Source organism: Tachypleus tridentatus, chromosome 4 (genome assembly GCF_004210375.1).
Source record: "Tachypleus tridentatus isolate NWPU-2018 chromosome 4, ASM421037v1, whole genome shotgun sequence".
NCBI lineage: Eukaryota > Metazoa > Arthropoda > Merostomata > Xiphosura > Limulidae > Tachypleus > Tachypleus tridentatus.
This window is the reverse complement of record NC_134828.1, coordinates 50,619,074-50,646,840: the sequence shown is the minus strand read 5'-3', so window position 1 is coordinate 50,646,840 and position 27,767 is coordinate 50,619,074. Positions and strand designations below refer to the sequence as shown.

The 27,767-nt window shown below is 33.9% G+C and overlaps 1 protein-coding gene across 4 annotated transcripts in view; it reads right to left on the bottom strand.

Annotated features, from left to right (window-relative positions):
- LOC143249111 (uncharacterized) overlaps nucleotides 1-27,767 on the bottom strand; it is a 58,536-nt gene continuing 30,769 nt past the window's right edge. For 3 of the 4 annotated variants that reach the window (XM_076498433.1, XM_076498434.1, XM_076498435.1), the window contains exons 3-7: nucleotides 15,199-15,465; nucleotides 9,463-13,781; nucleotides 8,204-8,474; nucleotides 7,084-7,203; nucleotides 1-3,359 (exon numbers count right to left, since the gene is read on the bottom strand). In XM_076498433.1, coding sequence (XP_076354548.1) covers nucleotides 3,202-3,359; nucleotides 7,084-7,203; nucleotides 8,204-8,474; nucleotides 9,463-13,749 — 4,836 coding nt within the window. In that variant the 5' untranslated portion in view covers nucleotides 13,750-13,781; nucleotides 15,199-15,465 and the 3' untranslated portion in view covers nucleotides 1-3,201. Of the gene's footprint in view, nucleotides 3,360-7,083; nucleotides 7,204-8,203; nucleotides 8,475-9,462; nucleotides 13,782-15,198; nucleotides 15,466-25,066; nucleotides 27,340-27,767 lie in introns of those variants that run through there. The other variant, XM_076498432.1, reaches the window with a different exon arrangement.

Sequence of the window (27,767 nt, the reverse complement as noted above, 5' to 3'; positions counted from 1 at the left end):
AGCTTTTTATTGTCATTCCATGGTTTCACTACGAACTCAAACCTGAAAGATGACGTAAACTACAAAATGCTGAACACAATTCTACATTTCTAACCAATATCTGTTTAATTATGAGTCCTAAATCACAAGGTAAAAATTATCATTTGTAGTTTATTCTAATGAAAGATGTTTTCTCTATAGTAGAAATAGCTTCAATATTTGTTTTTAATGAAATTTAAAGAGTGTTATTGGAGAATGTAAAATGTTTAACTGTTCTCCATTCTCCGTTTATCAGCTGCTAACTAGCCATAAACTACAAAGTTACTGTAGGTGTTACGTACTATCCGTACAAACATATTATATACATAAGTTTGAAAACGTACATTTAATTTCAAAATTCTACTGACTTATCATAATCTAATGGAATTCTTTACAACAGAAAGTTTAATTAATATAAAAAAATAGTTTCTGATGAACTAATTATAGTTTTCACATCTTCGTAAAACACATAATTTACCACAGAAGAGAGAAGACCATTTGCCAGAAGGCAACACAAAATGATTATAGAAAATTAAAATGATTTTTGAACCAGTGTCTAAAGTTATATCCGCAAGAAGGCAGGCTATCTGGTAGATAGAATACGTTACCAATGGATAAGTGTAAAACAAATACGTGCATTTTTTGAAGCTAAAAATCTTTACAATTCATTTTGATTTGAAGAAACAGGGATTACATTATGATGAGGTAATAATACCTTTTTTAGTGTAGTGGCATATTGAAAATATATTCATTTGAGAGACGATTTCTTATATTAAAATATTTATACGACATATTTTCTTCTTTAGAAATACTATTGGTTTACTGAATTATTGTAAAGCGATCTTGTGTAAAAATATGTTTTAGCGACTCTTCTACACATTAACAAAATAATATCCTATTAGTTTTTTTTTAGTAAATAGAACAAAAAGCAGGCTGAAAACAATTCACTTTCACAGCTGGAGAACTTTAGAAAATGCCATTAAAACATACCAGTCGGGTTTTGTTTGTAATTAAGCACAAAGTTACACAATGGGTTATCTGCGCTCTGTTTATCAAGGTTATCACAACCTAGTTTCTTAGCATTGTAAGTCCGCAGGCACACTGCTGTGCGCAAGGTGTTTTCAGAAAAAAATAATTCTCTCTTTTTGAGCTTACACAGAAAAATATCATTTGAGACATGTTGAAATAATGGTCTCTTGTACAATCTACTGGTATCACCATTACAAGTGTTTATTAACATTGGCTATCACTATACGGTGTTTATTAACTTTGGGTATCACTACTACCAGTGTTTGTTAACATTAGGTATCACCGTTACCAGTGTTTATTAACAATGGGTGTGACCATACAGTGTTTATTAACATTAGGTGTCACCATTACTAGTGTTTATTAACATTGGGTGTCACCATTACTAGTGTTTATTAACATTGGGTGTCACCATTACTAGTGTTTATTAACATTGAAAATTGGTCTTGCTTAGCTTAGGCTCTCGTTTAAAGACATTGTTAGATACACGAGTGCTTGGTTAGTTATCATAAAGGTATGAAAACTGATTATATACATAGTTGTTGGAAACAGCCCTTCAATAGATGGCTAATTCTAACTTTTCCTTATCACAATTGAAATAAAAAGATTGATTGTTTGTTTGGGAAATCTGTAAAGCCATGAAAGACTAGAACAGTGTTTCTCAACCCATAGGTCGCAATTAGAAATTGGTTTGTCAGAATCTAATAGTTTATTGTTTTATTTAATAAGTATTTAGTAAGCCAGATGTGTTTCCTTGCACTAAAGCTAATTACTTGGTCGCAAAAGGTCATAAATGTTTACAAATAGGTACTGAGTCAAGAAAGGTCGAAAACTACTAGACTAGAGAGAAGGCTAGTCAATAGCCCACACCGCCAACTTTTGAGCTATTCTAATCTTGTAGTGGGATTTGACGTGACTTTAAAAATGTTCTCACGACCTCAAAGCGCGGGGCGTCTATTTGCTGTAACAGGATAGGAAGCATGTACGGTCCGGTACACCAAACCGCCAAATCACGAACAGCTTGAAATAAAGAGAAAACGTTATAATTTTATCAGATAGCGATTGCTAAAACAGGTAACTGCTGGTAAATGGCACAATAAAACACCAGCTTTTATGTCTGTCAAAGATTCAAGTCTTTTTGTATGTACACGATAATCTAATTAATTTACGACAATACCATCATAAGCTTGGTTTGGTTTGTTTTGAATTTCGCGCAAAACTACTGAAGGGCTACCTGCCTTAGCAGTCCCTAATTTAGCAGTGTAAGACTGGAGGGAAAGTAGCTAGTCATCACCACCGATGGCTACTCTTTTACCAACGAATAGTAGGATTGACCTTCACATTTTAACGCCCCCACGGCTGAAAGGGCAAGCATATTTGGTGTAACGGGTATTTGAACCCGCAACTCTCAGATTATGAGTCAAGTGCCTTAACCACCTGGCTATGCCGGGTTCCCTCATAAGTCTAGATACTCAAGGTTAATACATTTAATATTACAAACTCGTTAAGAAACATTGTCAACGAAACAAAAATATATATATTACGTAACCATACTTACTCAAAACCGATGGATTTGACTTCAATACAAAATCTAATAAATCTAACAATTTTACAGAGACCTGCGATAATGACTCGAGCTAATAAATACAAAAAGTTCAGAAATCAAAATTTTGAGCACTCTTCGAGTAATATCCCCTCTCCTACTTCTGTTTGGAAATATATCTAATATCGTTGAAAATGTTGAATAATCTTTAACTATTTTTTACTGAAATAAAAAAAAGTTTTGTTTTTTGTTAAACAAAAGCTACAGAATGAGCTATCTATGCACTGATCAACACGGGTATTGAAATATGATATTCAGTATAATAAGCCCACTAAGTTACCTAGGGGAATAAAAACAAACTTTATTTAATAATGAAATGGAACAGATAAAGAAAACAAAGTTTTCCTCGTTTGTAATACAATCTATATGATTTATTAACGTTATTATTTCTCAGAACTAAATTCATCATTTAATTGAAGGAACTTTATAGCAAAAAAGAAAAATAATACAAAAGACATTAGATTCACATTTTGTTTGTAATTCTGAGTTCTCATCATCATGAGTCTTATAGAAACTTTATCTCAATCTTCTTGACATAGTTATAGTACATGTTTTTAACTACGCTGTTTTACAGTTATAGTGGCTTTTCCATCAGGTAACTTCTTCATGAAGTTCCATGCCTCTGTTCTAGTCATGTTGGATACTGGTTGGTTGTTTATCGTGAAAATCTGGTCTCCAGCTCTCAGTAAGCCTACTTTATCGGCACTTCCGCCTTTGAGGAAAAAAAAAAAAAGTTCTTTCAGTCTTTCATCAAAACATAAAACACACATAAATAGAATATGAAAAACACGTCAGTGTCTTTTTTTATATATAAGAAAGAAGAACATGAATTGGTTCAAAAATAAAGCAAAGCTAAACCAAAACATGTTTTATGAAAACAAGAATAAGGAGAATAACGGAAAGTGACTTTGAATTTTCTCCATCACAAACTTCATATTTCACATTTGGCGTACATTAAACTTTCATATGTGACCTCCAGTCACTGTATTATCAGCACTTGTTTGTTTTGTTGAATTTCGCATATAGCTACTTGGAAGCTGTAGAGATGTACTAGCCATTTTTATTTTGAAGTGATAAGACTATAAAAAACAGCTGGTTGACACAACCCACCGCCAACTCTTTGGTTACTTTTTACCAAAGAATAGTGGGATTGAATGTACATTTTAAAGCCCTCACAGCTGAAAGGGCGAGCATGCTCAGTAACAAGGATTTGAACTCCCGACTCTCAGATTGCAAGCATTTTATCCATCAGGTCATGGCATGCGTTCTGATGTTAGTGGCCATAAACATTATTCATACAACTGTCGAAAGTCCACAGCCTCATCACTTACTTGGGTCTGCTATATATTCAGATCCTACAGTTCTACGACATTTCGCATCCGCAATTTCGCACTCGACTCTTGGCATCCAACAATTTAACAGCCGAGCTCGTTGGCAGCGGACAATTTCGCATCAAGGAAAACTGGCAACGGATGATTACCCAGCCAAGTAATACATAGTTAAGTTAAGGTGTTGTTCATGATGTTGCTAATGTTAACTTAACAACAAATTAACATCCATTCGAAAATTGACGTCACTTTTAAACCTGGAAAAAAACATATAAAATGTTTGCATTTACTGTTAGAACTTCAACACATAGTCTTCTCGTTAAACTTTTGTTGCTTTATTTTAAAACAGCTTCAAACAGCCGATTAGTAACATCATGAACAACACAACAACTTACGTAACATCAAACAGAGGAAAGGTGAAGGCATGCAACAATGAATACGTTTATTTATTCGATAAGGGTAGCAAGAAAGACAATCAGGTAACTTTCTACATGTGTGAAAATTACAGAACTTTGCACTGCCCAGCGCGGATTCATGTCCGAGATGATACAGTTACAGCTCGCCTCAAGGAGCACAGCCACACACTCGATGGACCGAGAAAATCCGTCCTGGATGTTGTACCTGCAAAATAATACCAAATAAATCTAAATCTTCTGGAACAAATGATTGCAGGGCATGAACCGCGAAGGAAGAAGGCAAAGTACGAGACTGTAAATCAAAGAGTCCAACGTATGGTTAACGAATATCAAGAAAGGGATCTTATTCAATTCCTTCGAGGAATTAGCTACTGGTTTAAGCTGTGAACAGATGTGGCAGCATGGTTATATGATTTTGACTGTGAATAAATGTGGCTACATGGCTGTACGATATATGAGTCTTTTTCTTAAACTGTAATGTTGATGTAAATACTCGGCTGGATAATCATCCGCTACCAATTTTCCTGAGTGCGAAATTGTCCGCTGCCAACGAGCTCGGCTGTCAAATTGTTGGCTGCCAAGAGTCAGGTGCGAAATTGCAGCTGCGAAATGTCGGGATACCAGATCCTACAATTGTTGGAAAGTGCTCAGATGTTCCATCAGTTCGAACATGCGTTGAGTGACACCAAAAATTGCCAATGGCATTTTGAAAGAACTTGACATTTCTCACATAAAATTACTTTACAGTTTAGTAAACACTGTGTTTAGTAGTTCTTGTCGTTTCAAGCAACTATATATATTACTTCTACAGCTCAACACTTATGTCTCAAGCCTTGAAAGATTAACACTGTGTAGGTAAGCCTCTGTTGCACAAAGAATAATACCTGGGTTTTCACACATACATTGAAGAAAATCCAGTTCACCCCAACCATTTTATTCAAAAAAGAAAAGAAAACACATCATATGGTTATATCCACGTGCAGGTATTTCGAAAAAAATTAGACCACATTAGTAGCATATATGTGTCTTTTTATGGCAAAGCCAAATCAGGCTATCTGCTGTGTGCACCAAGGAGAATCGATCCCCTGATTCTAGCATTGTAAATCCAAAGAGGTATCACAGGGGGACGTTATTAGTAACTTATGGATCACAACTTGCCCAACAATAGGATATAAAGAACTGCCACAATATAAGCATTAGTGTTAAAATAGGTTGTTGCTTATATTTTGTGCAATTTCACCAGTGGAATACATATTTAGTGTATTTTTGTAAAAACACATTAATACTATCTAAAAGTAAGATTGCCGTTTTTCAGTTCTAACAAATAGTCCCATGCAGTGAAACAGGAGGTATTGTTAGATACCAAGTCTTGGTGAACACGTTTAAATTTATAATGAAGAAGCACAAAATTAGTTATCAAAGACGAAGGTCCGAGGGTATTACTCTGTAATAAAGAATAATAAAGTAATAATATCTTGTAGATATTATTAGTTTAGATAATTTCTACACTGGTCCGTACAGATCTTTGTCTTGGTGATCTAAAAATATTTAATTATGTAAGTTGGGTCATTAACTTATACTTTATCGGCCCAGTCACGTTAAAGTATTTATTATCACACAGCTTGTAAGGCCTATTAAAGTATATTTCACCTAATATTTTTTCCTTCCTACTTCTGTATGCTTTCTGAAAGATGCATCATATCCGCTCTGTCACAATTGTTATGGTCTTCAGGTACAAAATGTTTTCTGTGCACGTGACTTTTCACATCACCAGTCTCCACTTCATGCTTCAAATGGGAATAAACAGGCAGTTAACAACATTTTTGGATAAGTCATACATCTGGCATGACTATTAGATACTATTCTGATAGTCAGAGAGAAATTCCTTGTACAGTCTGATTTCACAAGAGGAAAATGTGAAAGAGAAACTTCACTGGGATCACTCCTGTCAGTTTCACTGACATCTTTAGAGAATTATCAGGCCTACGGCATCTGGAATAATGGTGCTGGGTTGTCATGTGGTGCAATTGAAACGACATTTTGGCAGTAGTTTTCTTTTATTTTTAAGGCATTTTCTTAGTTCACCTTTACGGAGATGCAAATTAAGAAATGTGATCTTTAACTAAAGAACACTGTAGAAGTGATCCTTTATAGGTTTCGATAAACACAAAAATATATGGTGTGGCAATAGATAAGATAATTTCTGTAATTATACCGTATGGTCGTTTCGTCACAATTGAAACAATTTTCAAAACAATTATTTATCTCTTGACCGTAACTTGCAGGCACATTTTCCAGCTTAGATACCTTTCTCCTATCAAATATTACTTACAAAGGTTTCTACTTAAAAATATGATTAGAAAACTATTGAACGTTACTTTGTTTAAGGTGGTTGATGACCAATTCTTCCAGGATAAGATGCTACCCCATTACATGTTAGCTCCAAGTTAACAGCTGATACTTGTCATATTACTGGGACAAGTGGGGTTAAGACATCTTACACAGGGACTTAACAACATGACGCGAGCCACTCTCGAACTCGCAACTATCGACCACGAGTCCAAAGCGCGAACCCATTAAGCCGTACAAGTGCATTTTAACTCTTATTTTAATTTAAATGCAGAATTGTATAGGTTTAATAAATGACAGTTAATACCAACTTTTACAAGATATGAACAGGAGAAACAGCTACCTTTGAATATCTTTTTTATGGTTAACGGACGGTTTCCTGAGGGAGACTCTTTTCCTCCTTCTAAGCTAAAGCCTACTCCAGTTTTATCCTTTTGTAATTCCACTGTGATGATCTTTTCTTCTGTCGATGAGAAAAAAGTTTGTCTTGCTTTACATGTGTGCATCAATCAACATCTACCAACATTTTCATATGTATATACACATACATGTATGTGAAAAAAAGAAACAATTAACCACAGTCTTTAACCTCCATTTCAAGGCATAGAAAATTGAAAACGTATATTTCATTTCAGTAAAGAAAATAGAACTAGTCTATAATTTCAAGAGACATCCGTAGGTGTAAATATAAAAAACGTTTTAAGGAGTTTCTATGACATAAACTCATAAAGTAAAAAGACGTTCCAGTCATTAGTACATAATTAGTTGATAAAATATTTGTTTTACACAAGTTGTTTTCTTCTAAGTATTACGAATATTGTGTTTTGTTTACATCTCACACATGCTCCAAGAATCGTCTATTCAATATTCGCTCATAGTTTAAATACACACTTGAAAAACCGCCTCTATCATATTTTGCTTAAGTTCACAAGCATACACATTCAGACACACATAAAACAAAAACTGTCGGTGCTGTATTTCGTTTATACTTCACATACACACCTTTCAAGGATCACGCATACCATACTTTGTTAATCATTCACACATACATAGCTTGTAACATTTCGCTCATAGCTCACAAACATACATTCCAAGAATCGTCTTGACCATACTTCGTTCATATTTTATACCTACATTCCACGTATAGCTTGTGGCACACGTACCATAAATAGTTCATAGTTCACATACACACACTTGAAGTTATAGCCACCACTGTGCTTTGTTTTCAGTTCACGAGTATTGCAAATGTCGTATCTTATTGAGAGATCAAACACACACTCCATGTTTTGCCGATGCCGTATTTTATAATTCTCAAATACAGTTAAACTAATTATAATTTCTACCGTAACAAAATTACTGCTTTTGAAGGTTGTTGAATTATATAAAAATGGACAAATAATAATCATAAAGATGAATTTTCAACACATTTTTCAGTCTACAATCTAAAAGAAAATTCTTTGCACCTATTTTCATTATTTCTTGTTCACTCTCTTCTGTGGTAGCATGGTGTCCATTTATTAATTCAGGAACTACATTCGCCTTCTCTTGGTATGAAAACTTCGCACGTTCACTTGCCAAGACTAAAATCACCTCATTCCGTGGTGCTTTTAAAATGTCCAATACTTCCTTGTGTGTCAACCCCTTCACATTACGTCCATTCAGAGCAAGAATACGATCTCCTTTCCTAATCTGTCCGTTTCTGTCTGCTAAACTGCCTGCTACAATTTTATGAACCTGGAAAAGTCAGTTTTAAATTTAAAACCATATATAACAGAAGTGATAACTTATTACCTCAGAAAACTTATCCCATAATCATAGTTATCAACGCCTAAAAAAAAATTCATTCGAGCTAAGGGTGGGTTTTTCAAAATATATTTTGTTAAACTGTCTGTATGTTAATTTACTTGTGGATTAATAATATTATATATGCATGGTTGCCAATAATACGAGTTACTCAAAAATTATAGAAACAATTATACTACAAATAATGCAATTAATCCATCTACTTACTGGCAGGGTCTCTTCTGTATTATACACAGGAAATTTGTGGCTTTATACAGTTGATTTGGTCGAATATTTATACTAATTACTGTGCAGGCTAAAACATAAAATTATTCAATATGTAGATATAACCAATTCGGTAGTTTGGCGGTTTAAATCAGTTTCATTTCACAAAACTTACTAAACAGCCTGCAAACGGATATACTGAAATAATAGTATTGTGTTCCCCTCTTACCTCCCTCGTGTAGTTACATAATTTTGGTCAAAGATTCTTGTCGTAAATATTACAATTTTATTATGGAGCATAAGCGTTAAGAGAAGCTCCAATAAAACGTATTTCCACAAATATTTGTCTCTCAAGAAATTTGATATTTCAGAAATATCTATGAGCAAGTGTACATGTGAGAGAACTGAAAGATTTTATCACATACAACAATTATATATAAAAACTTACTGGAAACCTATAATGAAACTCAAAATATAAAAGCAAAGTATGTTCATGATTTTTTTTTACTTGTAAAAGTTGATGTTTTATTATATAGAAACCATGCTACAGATAAGAACTCGTAATACTGTCAGAATTCAAGTCCATAAGTACTATTTTAATATTAGTTATCAAGCCAATCATTAAACTTTGTGATAATTTCGCTTCCCATATTTCTAACGCACCACTGTAATGAAATGCTTAAAGCAATCAACTTGGTGTACTTTTTAAACTCACCGTAATTTCCTTGACTTCATAGTCTGCTCCTCCAGCAAGAGAGATTCCAATACTGCCAGTTTGTAGTTCTTTTTGAATTACAACCACATTTATTTCTTGTTTACTGTCTACACCCTCTTCTTGAAGGATCTGGTTGGCTTCTTCAGTCAGTTGCTCACGTTCTTGAGGAGAGATGGTGCCAGTTAAAGAGGATAATGATGTATTTAATCCACAAAGCTCTGTTGATGTCTTAGATTGGCACTGCATAGTAGTGTTTTCTCCTGACTCACTAGCAGATGAATCAACTGAAGAGGAATGTTTGCATTCAAATCGCAATGCTAAAGGATTTTCACTGTTTCGATTTGAGGCAGAAATTAAACACTGGTTGTTAGAATTAGGACAATTATATTTTGCAGCATTTGTAACAGTATTTTCATTTATAAACGTTCGTTTAGGATCAATTTTAGGAGCAGAAGATAAGTTACTATAGTCTGATGTTTTTTTATTCAAATGTTTAACTTTTATAGAAGACTTATCTTCGTCAGCACAACTAATAGGATGATTTTTAATAGGAGTTTGTACTCTAGTACTATAGCTACTAACTTTGGTATCATTCTCAGAATTTCTAAAACTAGATGAGCAATGAATACCAGATTGAAAGTCATAATGGGTTTGATTAACTAATGCTCGATGATTAGCGTATTTAAAGTTGCTAAATTGGTAATCATTAATCCCATTAGTAGCAGACTTGACAATTGAATTAGTATGGTCAGAGACTTGAGTATGGTTAGATAAAACTGATGTGTTGCGGATGTCATTAGATCGTCTTTGACTTGCAAAATGGATACTTAAGTTGGAACAATCTCCAGATAGTTGTGAAGTAGCAGGTCCTAAGGTTGAGTTAAAATCTTCAGAAGGTGGACATTTTTCTGACTGGACAGTTAATTTGGAACAATCGTCATATATTTGACAATTTTCAGAATAAAAATTATGATTAAAGTGCACGTCAGAAGATTTGAAGGTTTGAGGCTTTAAAATGGTTAACAAGAGGGCATCTGGGTTAGATGTGTTTTTTTCAAAACTCTTACGAATATCACTAACGCTCATGGACCTTGCAGAAGACGAGAGATATGGTCTGTTTCTGGAACCCAAATGATCCAAGAATTCTCGACTTCTACTAAAGGCTTCTCTAGAGGCAAATGACTTACCAACAATGTGGGAAATCTCTTGTTTTTCTTCAGAGGAAAAAGTGCTGTTGGTTACAGAACGTTTATTCCACATATTATTTTTTTCTCCTATTTCTTCTGTTAAGGATATGGGCCTCGGAATAGACTGTTGTTTGTCCCTCATATTCATACCTGATGTAACATTGTTGGCTAACGACTGGTTTGATACTCCATTTATTCTTGAGCAATGTGCTACATTATTCCCTTTTAGCAAGAGAGAGGGAGAAAGTTTCACACTACCACTCTGAGATAGGTTAGTCAATGAGCTGCATTTTGATATTGAGGGGCTTGGCAACGAAAAAAAAGGGAGTGAAGAAATCTCTTGGTTGCTGTCAAATGATTTTCGCTCCCATTGTTCAGCTAATGATCTAAAGTTTTTAGTTCCTTCAGAAGGTCCTTTTTTAGACATGTTCAAAACTGTTTTTTGTTGACTAAATTGACGTGCTATAAAATTTGATGTTAGAGAGTAGTCAGGAGATTCTGAATTTGATTCAGATATTAAATCACTGGTAGCTTGTCTTGAATCTTCCGTTCTTTGGCTAACTTTCGAGAAAAAGTTATCGCCACTTTCATTTTTGTCAGAAGGATATTGACTGTGGTAAGCAAATCTTGTTAAGCTTTCGAATTTTGAAAACTTTTGATCACCGTCGAACAACACAATGTGGCTGTTATTTTCAGCTCTGTCCAATGACTCTCTATAAGAACCGGTTGATGGAAGTGAAGAAATATTGTCATATTTATGTAATGTTGGCCTCACGTATTTTTTCCATTCTGGAAGATGCTCCTGTTTCAGTGTTTCTGACTCTTCAAAATCGACACAGACTGGTTTAGCCAAAAACTTTCCATGCATGTCTGAGTTTAGTTCTTTACTGTGTTCTGTTATATTGATTGAAGAGTTTGTTCTACAACATGGAATATCAGCAGTGCTAAACGTTTCTGGTTTATCTTTAAACATTTCATTGTGCGTTGATTCTTTAGAACTATTTGACTCCAAACTCTTTATGGCCATTAAACTGTTTTGTTTATATTCTTTATCCCAATAAGAACTGTGGTTATTTTTATGAATATGTTGTTCTGTTGAACGTGTAAGGCTGTTTTTACTGTCAAGCATTTCGATATCTGATAAAGAATTTGTCGAAAAAGAAGCCTTCAGCGGTTTTGAAGATGAAAAGCTTTTAGTTGTTTCTTCATATAGAGGTGAATTAAGTACTATCGACTGTTCGCAGTCTCTTTCTTTATTGTCTGATGACGTTAAAGTTGATGACATAACAGGTTTTTCTGGAATAAGAGGGGTTATAGGTTTGCTCTGTGATAGTGAAAACTGGAATGCACTCTGTTTTTTGAGAGTTGGCGGAGAAGTGATGCCAAATGAAGATGACGTATTTGAACTGCTTGTGCTGGAAGGAGAAGACGGTGTAGGAGACATAGGAGAAGTCAAAGAAGAAGGAGGAGTTGGTGAAACAGAAGAGGTAACATTTGTTCGTGGTAGCTGAAGAAATCTTCTTTGAAAAGCTGGAGAATACTTTGGCACATTAGGGTTGGCATTTTTCCATGGTGGATCTGACAAAAATGACTGTTTGTTTGCTCTTTCTACAGTGTCTTTTGATATTAGTGAAGACTGCAAGCCCAATTTTCTTGGTAACGATTTTGCTTTTTCTGGCTGAGAAATATTTTGTTCTTTCCACTGATGGCAAGTTAATAATTTAACAGGTTCGAGTTTTGAAGCTAAACAAGTAGTTTTATTAACTATTGTAGGCAATGATTTTACTGTTGGTAAAGCACTAAGGGGCTTCTCCGGAATAACTAATCCCTTTAATTTTGTAGAATTAGATTTAGAGGATTTTTGTTGTAATGAAAACAGATTCCAATTGTTTGATCGGTTTGACAAGTCTTCGTGGCTTCGAGAACTTAATATACTCAACTTGTCATAGGTGAAGCTTCTTGCTACAAAATTGTGTCTGTAACTGGATGATGTAAGATCTTGTCCATTGGAATGTGTATTTTCCATTGGCTTGATATTGCTTGGAATGCTTTTATTATAGTCATATGTTTGAAATGTTCGCTTACTGCTGAAAAAACGCGATTCTAAACTGTTCGAACTTTGAGATTTAGAGAAAGACTCTTCAGTAAAAATATGATTTTTCTTCAAACTGTTGTCCTCTGAAGTTACACAAACATTATTAACACCATGAACTTTACTACTTGATTCTTGATTTTTGCCACTAAAGCACGCGGCTGGAGTACCAGAAAGGTTTTTATACTCATGTGGAGAAGCAATAAGTTCATAATCCTCAGAACACAGAACTGTTTTATTTGTGATATCTGATGAATCCTCGTTCACGTCTATATCACTACAAGAAAACATAGCAATATGATCTTTAACACTAAGTGGCTTTTCTTTAAATCGTCTATGACAGGAGCTACTATTGAAAATCTGATTTTGTTTTTTTTTCTGTTCACCTTCTGTGTTTTTACGTGTTGTTTTTTCAGTAAGGTTTCTTATCTCGTGTGAACCGTTTTGATTGTTCTGAGCTGATTTGCTGCTTCCAAAATTTAAGTATTCTTTACCTTTGTCACATGAAAACTCTGAAGTATTAACACATAAATTGTCTTCTGATGGGAAGAACCACGGCTTGTTCGTCTCAGTACCTGAGGCCAGTCTTGTTCTACATAATAGTTTAGATGGAGGTAACGGTAAAATATTAGTATTCTTATAATCTTTAATTCCGTGTGAAAGTTGGCTACTTAAGTGACTGTTATGGATTGAATAATACTTCTGTTTCATATTAGTGTCATCTATTGTTTTCTTAAATTCTTGCTTAGATACAAATTGGAGGGTTGGAGGCCTTTTGATTTTCTGACTACTCTTTGTAGGGTGGACAAGGTCGCTATTGGACACACGGTCAGTCTGTTGTGGTGACTGTTCGTTAACAAATACTCCTGAACCCTCACCAAAGTTTGGAGACTTTATATTTAGTGAATGACGTGGTTCACTGTATTTAGAAGGAAACTTACGCCCAAAAGGGTGTTGTCGTGATAGCTTTGGATATCTTTGGTTATTTGTGTTTGAAACAAGTTCCATGTCAACATAGTTGTTGATGTTATCATCTGTTACTGTAATAAAACAAAACGTTTATCATGATAAATATTTTTAATATGTCATCAATCTCTCAAAACTAATTTTATCAAATCTATACGCATAATCCAATACGTCAAACAGAGTCACTGTAAAAATAAAACAGACTTATGAAGTTTGTTGAATTTTGCACAAAGCTACTTCAGGACTATCTGTGCTAGAGTTATATGCTATAGAGAAGGCAGCTAGTAAACACCACCTACCGTCAACTTGTGGACTGTAATCGAATATCGCGACTTGACTGTCACTTATAACTCATCAACGACACCAAAGTCCAGCTTTTTTTTGGAAATAAAGGTGTGCAAACCAGGAACATCGAATTTACAGTCCGGAAGAGCTTAAGAAGCAAACCTCCAGTCATAAACATTAACTTGGCTTACAGATAGTACATGCAACTTTAAGATATACAAACGCATGCGATAATTTAGCAGGCTTATGATATTGAAAACTGTACTTCATATCCGTGCTGGGCAGAGCACAGAGAGCCCATTGCGTAACTTTACGCTTTGTATAATTAAAATTAGTGAGGTGGTATAAAAGATTGGTTAACGTATGCTCAGTTTTAAACAAAGATTACACCATTCTGAAAACGAAAAAAACTGTGATATGTTGAAGATTCTGCAATAAACACAGTTACAAAAACTCACTTATTTAACGAAATTTGTTAAAAACGTTCACTAAATTCACACTTTTGTTTGATAGGTTTTGAATTTCGTGCAAAGTCACACGAAAGCTAGCCGTCCCTAATTCAGCAACCTAAGACAAGATTTAAGGCACCACCGCTCACGGCCAAGTTTTAAGCTATTATTTTGCCAACGAATAATAGGATTGATCGTAACATTATAATGTCCCCATGAATGAAAGAGCGAGCATGTTTGGTGGGACGGGGTAATCGAACCCACAGAATGCAAGTCGAATGCCACCTAACTCCATAGATTATATTATGTTATAAAATCCCTGAGAATATTTCTTCATTATTGTAAGAAGCAAAAAACATATCGACTATGTTGTTTTTCTTTTCCAACGAAATTCATTTACGACGTTGTTTATTTATGTTTTATAATATGTATTCTATTCAAGACATTTAACAAATATATTAGTTAAACAAAATAAAGAGAGTAAGCAATCATTTTAACAATATTAAAAAACAGTATCCTTCTAAGATGGCGGGATTAATTTGACTTGTTGTTAAAGTTTTTTCTAACTGTAACTTTTGCTTAGCCCAGAAACTGCTACTGAATTCCAAGTTATATAATAATATACGTGTATAATCAGAGTAATAACAAAATGTCATTTGTTAGGAAACCCGTAGTGCTCTATAGACGAGAAATGGTGTTATTTTATCTTAAAGCCAGTTATTGATACAGTTTTAATAGGCCATCAATATATCCATACCTCTTGCAGTAAAATCCTCATCGGTGGGTATTTGATTCAGACCTACTGACTGCACAACGACTTCTGTCGAGTCTGTTGATAAAGATGAATCCCCACTATCCTCTGCTGAAACATTTTTAACAAATGACTTTTCTTTTATATTGGTTCCAGAGTCTAAGAGTTCAAAGTTCGCAAGGTCGTGCAACAAGTGTGACAGTTCCGCAGTCTCGATATCTGTATATTCTAACGATTGACCTGTATCACTGGTGACTTTGTTCTCATCAACATCTGGACAAGAAACAAGAAGAAAATCTTTACAAATCACTGCTTACTTCTTACTCTGTCTGCATTATGAATTAATATTGTGCAACTCACGGTATAAATCGATAACGAAGTCAAAATGTTGGCTCTTTTCATTACACGTTTATACTTCTTTGACAGACTGAAATTATCTTTCAACCAATTCCATTTTAATAAAAAAATACAACTGTTCTCTTTATGAAATTATCCTATGGTATGCTTAACTGTATATCAATTCTAATTTTTCAAGTTTGTAAAATATAATTTTTTTTTCCCAAGTCCACATTTCATTGCATTTAAACATTACAAATCCTATGCTCAGATGAAACGACTGGAAAATACTTTTAATACTTTTAAATACATGCTGTTATAGCTTCTGTCACGCAATTAAATTTATAAAATTAGACATAAGACAACTGAATACATATATCAGAAATATTTAAGCTCAACTTTCGTTCTTGTTACGACATGCTTGAAAAAAAATGTTTCTTATTATCATCATTAGATAGTGCATTGGTTTTACTTTCTTGGATGCTGTTCACTCTTAATTGGTATTAAAGGTATTTTTTTCTCTTATATAGGCACTCATTCATAAAAAATTGACAAACAGAAAAGATGTACAAGTAATACACATCCACTTTGAGAGTGACTGACTGATAATAATAAGTCAGTAAAAAGGAGGCCCTTTACAATGTGGAATTTAACTATTTTACCTCCCACTAGGACATTTTAGCCATTACCTGATTACTGTTCTCAAAGACAGATCCATCCAGTTTCTAAAAGGTTGGGCATTCTATTGGAATGTTGTTTCTCTAGTTTATATAATAAAAAAAGAATGCCGATTAGATTATAGCCTATTTAACTCAGCTGAATAATGTGGTATCTGACTACTTGTACAAATCACAAAGCCAATATATGTTTTATTATCGCCTATGGCACCTGGTGATCATCGAGCAGGCAGGGTGATTTAGCTATAATCCTTGTTTCTAGTTGAAAATAAACAGGCTGTAAGTCATGATTTTTTTTTCTGCGAATATTATTCTCGAGACCTATATGCAAGAACATATATTTCTGAGAGTTTCAACAACAAATTTTAGCCGTTTGAAGTCCTCTAATAAACAAATACAGTATTAAAATATTTTCATTGCTTTTATGGTCACATACTCAATAATCTACTTTCATAATCGCTTTTATTTTGTTAATTTAATATCATAAAGTTAATATCATTAACTTACAATGTAGCTTATTCGTTAAGTGTTAAAAGGTATATGTACAAAAAGTGACGTCTTTATAGGTAATTTGACAAATATCTCGAGCTTCGAGATAAAAAGGTGATCTCTGTTGCATTTCAGCAAAACAAAATACCTAGCATTTTATTGTCAGAACCATGACTATAATTTACTATAAGTAAATCACCTGCCTATACGTGAGAAAGCAATCACACAATCGCTATCACAGCTGTAACCCAATGAATTAAGCATAGCAGAGTTTAGTTTTTATCACTAATTTTGGTTTGTTGATAGGCTGTGAAAAATATTTGTTGTGTCGAATAACAACATTCATAAATTAAAATACCAGATTATATTGCTTTTGACATTTGCTTTCATAATGAGACGATTTAAGTAATTATAAAAAATATTTTATACTGGTTTTACCTTGAACACCCCACTATTGCCTGGTAAAGCTAACATTTAGGTGTTTCCGTAAATTATATAAGTGATACAATAACCTATTTTTATATAAATTTGAACTAAAATTCAGGCGTAAAATCATTAACAATTAGGTAGTTCAGCTCAGAAAACTACTTATGTTTCATCCATTTGGAAAAGAAGCAATAAGTCTGTCAAGAAATAACCACCCCCTAAGCTTTATTGTCCCATATTTGGAATACTACAGTTTTTAACTTGAGGACAAAAATGTTTTTGCGTCCAGTTTGTATCTCCTGCTCTACTTATTAGAATACTTTTAATCTAAACATTCTGCTCATGTGTATAAGTGTGTGTGTGTGTAGTGTAATAGTATGCCAAATCCTTTAGCCAAAGCATCTCTTGTTCAATTGACAAAAAGTTTATCTTTTCCTCGAAAAAGTTAGTGTAATAATGATGAACAAACTGTACTATCTGTTTAAAAAGATCTGTATCTGCTAAATTAAGATGTCAGTTTTAATAGAGTAATTATCTATCAGAAAGAAACGTGTGAATTGTTTACTTTTTACTCAAATAATAATAATGACAAATATTTTCTAAAGCGCTCCGAACTAATTGCAACTTCATCTATTCCAAATAGGTTTGTTTCTGAGTTTTATATATAAAGCTACACGAAGGACTATATGTGCATAACTGTCTCTAATTTTCAACTGGCTGATAAACCTAATCAACAGCAACCACCACCAGTCTTGGATTACACAGAATTCACGGCTTCACAGCACGTGAACTGGACAAGAACTATTGGATCCACAGTCTAGTCAGAATAAGAAAATACAATATTTTAAATATTTCACTCGGTGTTCTGTTTCGTAAAAGACAAAAATATGAGTCCAACAATGATAAGAATTCTTATTATATGCAGTTTTTATAACCGTATAAAAATAGATTAACTCTGCTCATATTACAAACCACGAGTAGTTTGCCCCTTTTTTGTTCACTTTTTTTCATTATATACTTAACTGTTGGACATTCTTTGGAAGTAGTTTTTTATCAACAAATTGTTGAAAACAGTTAACTATGAAAAGAATAAAGTTACTGTGAGCGCTTTCCATCCCATTCACCCTCATAGTTAGATAAAATAGAAACAAAAAAGCTACGCGCTTTTAAATTTTGAATTGTAAACAACTGTTCAAGCACATGGTGATTGACTTACAAATCATAGAAGCTCGTACAAAATCAGTTTGGATTCAGGAGCTTGTAGTTCAACTATTTTATAGGTGATAAACAGAAGAAACAGCCGTTTTACTTCTATTTAAAAAAAAAAACAGAAAATTTACTTCAAGAGACATTTTACAACAGTAAATATATTTAGCCAATAACATTTCCTGCACACATTTAGTACTAGTTTTATAATTATGAAGTTGATGACGAGGTCTATTTTACAACCGGATTTTACCTTTATAATTTTAAAAATCAGATATATTTTGCTGAAATTATATGTAAACAGTTAACAAGGTCAAACCACTCGACAAATGGCGCTCTTGAAACTTTTTGTTTTTTTATATAGCAAAGCCACAAAGGGCTATCTGCTCAGCCCACCGAGAGGAATCGAACCCCTGATTTTGGTATTGTAAATCCGGAGACATACCGCTGTACTAGCGGCGGGCCTCTTGAAACTGCTGTAGTCATGTCAGTAGTAAAAACGTAACATTATGCAAAGTTATAAGCATAAACCATTTTAAAGGCGTTAAAAGAATGACAACATCCGCCTTAGGCTTATCTAACGGTTAACGACAATAATTTAAAGCATATACGACCTACAGCGCAAAATATTAAACATTTATTCGTAAAGTTTTCTTTTCACTAAAACAAAGTTAGAACTTTATTCATGAATGCTGGTATTTGAGACAAGTAATTCATTTTCTGGAATGCCAGAAACTTCAAGTTTACTTTTTTTAAATGCTGTGATTCAAAATGCAATTAAATGTTTCGATATAGAATTATTACCTTTCTAAATAATTAAATTATATTCAAGTTCTAATGGCCACAAAAAAGATGTGGACACAATCAGAAGGACAAACCAATCACAATTAAACAATATCTAAAAACGACATTATAAACGGAGTGATAATTTTGGCGTTAAAGTACAATACAGGAAGAAATAATGTAGAGAAGCTTTAAAAACTGTTAAAATTGCCAAGCCTGAAGAACCTACGTTTATAAAAGGCTTAATAATAATAATGGCTCTTAAAACAGAATCAACTCAGAGTAAATGCTTTCACTAAGTGTTATTTTGGCCTTATTAAAATTATTTCCTGTGAAAATATCTTTTAAGAGTAAGACGAAGAAAAAAAATTGTGCAAAGCAAATATTAATACACCTTTAACAAGGCCACATTAGCTTTGTTAATCTATGCTTTCTCTACCTTCCGACCAAACAATAAATATATAAAAAAGTTAAACTATATTTTAATTCTATCTTTTTCGTTTTAGTTATCATATAACAATAATAAAATTGTGGTTGACATTTTAAAATTTCTACATAGTTACTTGATTGTTTGGTCTAACAATAGCACTTAAGTAAGCGTACGGAGAAAAATGGTGATTTATAACGATAATGTTAATTAATGGTGATTGTTCACCATTGTTCACAGGAAAAAACAAACCTGTTTGTTTTATTTACGGGAGAACTTTCGTGCGAATGATCTGAAATATATATATTGATATTTTTTTATTACGATTCAAAATTTTCCAGAACGTATAAATACAAAAGGCATGAGACATATCTTTTCCTCAAATGTGACAGAAAGAAATAAAAGATAAAATATTCGAAGTATTTTGCTGTTATTGGTTACTCAGTGCAAAACTACACAATGAGCAGTTGTAATCGAATCCCGGATTTTTTGCGTTGTAAGCTCTTAAACTTATCGTTGGCTTACCGAGGGACGGAAAAAACAGTAAAAAGTGTATAAAAGTTACATGCCTCTAAATTTCCTTTAAAATTTAACAGAATTCACTGTGCAAACTGTGGACTTGGCTGATCAGAGAAGTAAAGCAAATAAATAAGTGGAGGCGCGGGTCCGGCATGGCCAAGCGTGTTTAGGTGTGCGACTCTGAGGGTCGCAGGTTCGCATCCACATCGCGCCAAACATGCTCGCCCTGTCAGCCGTGGGGTCTAACGAAAAGTGACGGACATTGGTAAAAGAGTAGCCCAAGAGTTGGCGGTGGGTGGTGATGACTAGCTGCCTTCCCTCTAGTCTTACACTGCTAAATTAGAGACGGCTACCACACATAGCCCTCGAGTAGCTTTGTACGAAATTCAAAAAACAAACAAACTGGAGGCGCTACTTATCATTCTAAATATTAGAAATGAGTATCTAAGATGCGTTATAGGAATAAAATGGAAAATAAAAGATAAAAGTAAAAGGTTAAAAAATATATATAATTACTTCGTATAAATATAACTCTTTATCTTAGAACATAAAAAAATTAAAGAGAAAGAATTAGAAAAAACCTAAAGCAAAACAATAAAGAAATAATAAGAGGAGGAAAGAAAGATAAAATTAATGATATATAATGAAAAATCCTACTATAAAACTAAATATTCACCAACAGGTATCAAAGACGACCTTGGAAAGAAATATGTGCAGCGGGAAGTGGTTGCACCTTAAATTATTTCTAAGTTGAATAAAAGTATCAAAACTAATAATTCCTGCACCGCTCACAGAAGAACATGATTTCCTTGAAATATCTCAATGCAGTCCAGAAATAACCGACTTGAAAGCGAGAAAATGCTTTTCAAACTTTATATTACTGTCAATACTTTGGAGCAATATGAGAACAAGGTCACCGCGTTTTGTATCTCAAGCTAGAGCAATACTTGTAACACCTTGTAACATTTCACACAAAAAGTACCAATATACCGATCTTCTTTTTCCCCATTACCAGTTGGCTCATGAACGTAAACACAAATTATTGTCCTTAGATAGAGATCCAGTGTAGTGTCCTTCATAATTATTATACTAATTTAATGCATGGTTTACCTTATAAGCTGTTGACATATTTATTCAAGCAGGTTTTAATTGTAGAAACATGAGAGTCTTAAAAACATTATAAAAAAAAAGTTCAGTATGAGATGCATGTAGCTGGCAATATACACTCTCTCATTTTAATAATTTGTGGAACTAATTACATATCAAAATGCTTAAAAAATTAAAATACCACTGATCAGTGGAACCACCCTGAAAAAACTTTTAAACTGCTAACTACATTGAAGGCGACTATAAGTGACGGCTTGCTAAATTAACAGGAAAAGAAAGATACTAAAATATTATGGAATGTATTTTTCCTTGCCATCGTTTATTTCCATAACCGACAATGATAATCACAAGAATGCGCCTAGAAATGCCACTGATTAAATAATCATTTTTTTGTTTAAAATTTGTCAGATTATCAGTTGGTTTATTTTAAGCGCAAAACTGCATGATTGGTTATCTGTGCTAATCTTATTGCAGAGATTAAGCTCTGATTTTTACTGTTAAACTGTTAAGTTTATCACTGAGCCAAAAGCAGGCTTACCAAAAGCAAAGAAACTACTAATATGTTTTTATGAACGGTAAATCACGTTAACAATGAATAAAAACTTTTAGCGTTCTACAGGTGAACATATCTTCATCTGTCTTTAACTTCGATGAAGACAGGTCTACTTGTTGAAAGGTCTACGGTTTTAAGTGTACGAAAATTTTATTGTGATTTACTAGCCTTTAGAATTTTTTCAAATATGTTAGTTATTCATTACTAATTTTTCACATATCCTGTAATACTACGTTTCAGCTAAGTTTGTAATATGTATCAATAGTAGCCATCCAGAACGTTGAATGTAAACCGCTATAGGTAATTACACTTTAATATGGATCGGGCTAAGTTGTTAACGCGTAGAACTGGATCAGAGAATCTCAGTTTTGCTTCCCGTTGCCGCAAGATCGACTCCCCGCATTTTGACACAGTAGATGCATTATAAATTCCAGTACGCCATTAAAGTAACCCAAGAGTTGACGGTGGGTGTTGTTAAGTACATGCTGTTCCTCTTGTCTATCAATTCATAATAGTTTCATTTTATAGGTACTCTAGTATACTTGTTTTTCACAGGATGTACCTGAAAGTGTTCTCAGTAAAGATACAACTTCGTAAATATACGAGACAAAAAATCATGCTGCTGAAAGTTAAAATTTCACATCTGAAATTTTTGTACTGGTGTCATAAGTTCGTAATTTACAACGATCTTTGACGGATCGGCAACTATATAATTCCATCAGTATCACACATTCTAGAATTGTTATCTTGTGAACATGTTATTCGTTGCCTTGCTACCTGAAGTGAGCTAACACAATGATATTCATACTCGTTTTATACGAGTAATCACGATTATCAATCTAGCCTGTAATTTATTGTTTACAGGCTAGAGCCTGTAATATGCATTAGATATTCTTATCTAATGATTCCCGATAATTAAATCATTATCGACTTGATAATGACATGGTTAAAATTTCACCTAGATGTGCTACTAGTGAAATGATTCTAAATGACGACTTTAATATTGACCATAAAACGTGCATCCTTATCGCGCTTTACGACTCTCGTACTAACTAATAAAGCTTAACTTTTACTTCTCATACGGCCTGGCATGGCCAAGCGCGTAAGGCGTGCGACTCGTAATCCGAGGGTCGCGGGTTCGCGCCCGCGTCGCGCTAAACATGCTCGCCCTCCCAGCCGTGGGGGTGTATAATGTGACGGTCAATCCCACTATTCGTTGGTAAAAGAGTAGCCCAAGAGTTGGCGGTGGGTGATGATGACTAGCTGCCTTCCCTCTAGTCTTACACTGCTAAATTAGGGACGGCTAGCACAGATAGCCCTCGAGTAGCTTTGTGCGAAATTCCCAAACAAAAAAACTTCTCATACATAGTAAGTTATTAACTATAAAATCACTAATGGGCTTCATGGACACATTGTTTGTTTTTGCCAACATGCGTTTATAAAATTGCTTACGAGTCGATCATTGTTGGTTATGCCCCCCGCTAGTACAGGGGTATGTCTCCAGATTTACAACGCTAAAATCAGGGGTTCGATTCCCCTCGGTGGCCTGAGCAGATAGCCCGATGTGGCTTTGCTATAAGAAAAACACACAAACACATTGTTGGTTATAGGGATCCTAATAATATGAGCCACACTAAAAACAAACAAAATGCCATCAGTATTGTCGTTAATTGCATCAATTATATTAGTGATCTCCATATAAAATACCATATGTAAAATTAGTGGTTTCACTAAATAACTTTGGTTAGCTCTTTATGCTAAGCTTTGAAACAGTGAAAAATATAAAACTGCTCAATAGAGGCAATATGTGGATCTCACCTGTAGTGAAAGTATATAAAACAAGTTGGCTTTATCTATTGCCAGACTACCGAAATTCTCTTTGTAGCTTAAGTTATGTTTTTTACAAGGATATTATAACTCATATATTAAATTGTTTAGATATGTTTCTTACCCGGATCACACGCACCACACACGGTGCAATAAAACTGAAATCAGCAGACTCTGATCTGGATTCAACACCGTAGAACAAATGTGAATAGAGGATATAAAGCGACTCCACTCAGAACAAGAAACGAATACCGAAAGCATACAATGAAAATAAACTGCAATAACTTCCAAAAAATGTTTAATATACTCAACTCAGCATGCTCTGCGCAGGAAAAAAATTCAAGTGTCTGAGAAATATAAGCTGTGTTTCTTGTCACAGTTAACCAAGTGCAGGTGTTTATATCGAGTGATGTGTACTGACAATAAATTTGCAAGTTCTTGTATGCTCACTCGCCCTTTCTTATATTACACTAACATTGAGTCACAATAGAGTTAATGTACATCATTTCGAGAGTCAGGAAAGGACTCGTGATTTCCAAGTCGATACAATTTTATTGTTTACGATACGCCTCAACATTTGGATTGAATGATACTTTCTCCTTATGAATTTATTAAAATTATATTTATCAACTAGTTACATGTTTTTTCATAAGAAATTAAACCTGAGACCTGGCGGGATTTGAACCTACGATATTAATTCTCATTTCATTACATGGTTGAAATTTTCACAGTATATTTTAACTACACCGATAATAATGTTGCAGGACAGTTTGCCTCGTTTAACAATTGTCACATTTCGAAAGTTGATTTCATATTTTCTAAACTTGACTGGTGATAAATGAATGACAGGATTTGCAGTGAAGTAAGAATTAAAAAGTAAGCTCCTAACACATTCTCAAATATAATCTTGTAAAACATCTGCTCGATAAACTAAAGTACGGGTTTGAATCCTCCCTCCTCGCATGTTTTAAATCTTCAAAGAAATTCTAATGGCACAGAAAAATGATACCATTTCTGATAGTTTTGATAAGCTATTAAGAGCTGGAATTAAAGAAACATAGTGTAAGAAATATTATTTTAAAATAAAGCAGCTTTGAAGTGACGTATAAAATAAACTCATATGTAGAAGAACTACCGATCTACAAAGATTTTGATCAGTGGTCATAAAGAAAAAATGTCTTATAAGATTTTTATGCTTTTGAGAAACATATTAATATTTCAACGTTTAAGTTATGTGGGTGCTTTTCTAGAAATTATCAACAAGATTAGCTTTCTGTTTGTTAATCTGTTGTTTTTGTCCGGTGTAAAATGTCTCCAATTCATTATTCAGAAAGAAAAAAGTATTACGTTTTCAAAATTTCGTAGTTGTCTAAGAATGTTGAAGTAACATTTGCTTAAAAGCAAGAAATATTAGTATAACAAAAACGATTTGTATCAAATTAAATAATTCAAGCATTTGCAAAATCCTAAATGAAAAAGGCAATTAGTTATATATAATGTAAATCAATTAGAATAAATACATACCAGCAGTCAAGACTTCTGGCTCTCTATCCATCCCCCTGGAGTAAGTTTTGAAGTTCTTACTTTATGTCTTGAATGTGCTCACTTTCGGTTTTCGTTTATAACCTCTTGACCCCTAAAAAGATCATTTTAACTAATGGTCTCTGTGATGAACTGCATCGCTCATTTTCTCTTCAGTAGTTTTAAGTTCGGTCTACTTACTTTACAAGACATTTCATTGCGAACTTCTTAGTTGCTCAACGAAGCCGTGTTGGTGAATGAAACTAGTGAGTTGTTCTATCTCAGGACTTTCACCTTCGTACCCCTTCCATTCCGTGATCTACAACGCCACCTGGGATAAGAACACTGTGTTGCTCCGAAATATAGGTGCAGAAGTCAGACTTGCAACTCTATGTTACCTAATCGATCTTCATTGTACTTTAACTTCAGTTTCGTTATAAAATAACATTATCATTTCTTCTTCAAAAGTTGTAACCGCATAATAATGATTTTAGACTTGCTGTTACGATGATATATGTTGTTCAATCAAGCATTTATTCTTGTTCTTTTATTAATCATTATACACAGAGAGATTTGATTAATTAAGCTATAGAAATCACATTTCTGTAATCTTTAATAAAGAGTACTAACACTTTAGTACAACTCCTTGTATCAGCCTTCTTTTCGGTTTTGGAAAAACCCAAATAAAGAAGACAAATCTGTACAACCAACTTCATCCTTTTTTTAAATCATGCTTCTTTTTGAAGGTATATGCGCTACTTACGCTATACTTTCTGGCATTCTCTGAGAGATATGTATGGAATTTTAGGTGGCTCAAATTTTGATTTCTCGAAAACAAAAGAGAAAAGAGAGAGAGAGAGTTAGGGCTTTGTAATGGTTAATTTAAACCAAATATCAAAAGAACAAGTCAAGTAAGTTAGGTCTACCACATATAACATGAACTATTCACTATGACAATGACCTGCATGCCTCACCGTGACCTTTACTTTATGAATATAGTTATGCACTTAATATGGTTACATATTTCATACTTATAATTTTGACTTTCCTCTTCACTATGATATTGGTCTCTAACCTCTACTATAACTTAGACAAATATACCCAAAGCTGTTTAGTTCAAGTCACTGTTAAAGGTTAATAAATATTTATACATCTGAACAGCAAACACTATGTAAGCTGTACAGATGGTTGAGTACTTTATGCTGAAATGATTTTGATTATGGAAGTCGGCAAGTTACATGACATCTATAACCGACACAAAGTCGTGATGCAATGTACATAAACTATATTTAACATTGTTTGAACTTGCATAGAAAGTGTGATACCACTGAAAATGTATTGATTTTTTTCTTTCAGAAAACTTATGTAAAATTTCCTTCCGACCCAAAATATTTGTACAATCAGATCATGAACATGATCGGGATTTTATAATAACTTCAAAACTATCCAGAAAGATACCTGTAACATGTGGTACCCGAGCCACGGTAAGCAAAGTGTAGAGTCTTGTAACAGTTGAGAATTCACAAATATAGCACAAAAATCCATGACAAAAGTCGTCCATATACCCTAAAAAACAGTCGCACCAAATTCAAGAAAGACCCTCGAGAACAGATAATTACATTTGCACAGTTGTTTATTTGCATGGATCAAGCCCACAATTCTTACGTTATAAACTTTCGAGCTTACTGTTGAGCCTCTGGGGAAAAGACCCTTAGAAACAAATACTTTTCATTCTTTGAAGATGAATCCTGTACCGATGCTCGTCTTGGAAAGTATCATTGTCCGCAAACAGTGGATTTACTATATAAATGTCTATGGTATTCTAAAGACGGCTGATATGGGTATTAAAACTTTAATTAAAATAAATGCCCATAGATGTTATCACCAACAAAAAATCAAAAGAAACAATTTATTCATATAAATACAATTTCAGATACCAGCTCAAATAAAAACACAAGAAAGTATTTTCGAAGAAAAGAGAGGAAGATATACTAAATAAATATATACGTACAGATGTACTGTTTTGCACCCGATTGTTTGTTTTTTAATTTCGCGCAAAGCTACACGAGGGCTATCTGCGCTAGTCGTTTCTAATTTAGCAGTGTAAGATTAGAGGGAAAGTAGCTAGTCATCAATACCCACCACCAACTCTTTGGCTACTCTTTTACCAGCGAATAGTGGGATTGATCGTAACTTTATAACGCCCTCACGGCTAAAAGGGTGAGCATGTTAGGTGGGACGGGGATTTTCCGTCCGAAATGTACACACTAACCACACAAAAACCCTTATTAGCAATTCGTACTCACCTGTCGATTAAACAATTGCTAGTCCGATGCTTTGTTGGCAATATACTGAAACGGTGTATGTGTGTTTTCAAATAGCAAAGCCACATCGAGCTATTTTCTGAGCCCACTGAGGGGAATCAAACCCCTGATTTTAGCGTTGTAAATCCGTAGACTACCGCTCTACTAGTGGGGGGCTACTGAAACGGTAAAAATAGATATAGGTTGACAAGGAACCTGTTCATTGATTTAAGTAAACCATCTTATATTTGCACTCCTGTTTGTGATACGTTAATACGATTTCTAATTCAAACGATGACGCTAAATTCGTCTGTGTGTGTGTCTTTGTGTTCAAATGTAAGCAGCTTTAGATGTGTACAACGTACCCCAGTAAGTCAGGGGCAAGTTTTCTGATTTACAAT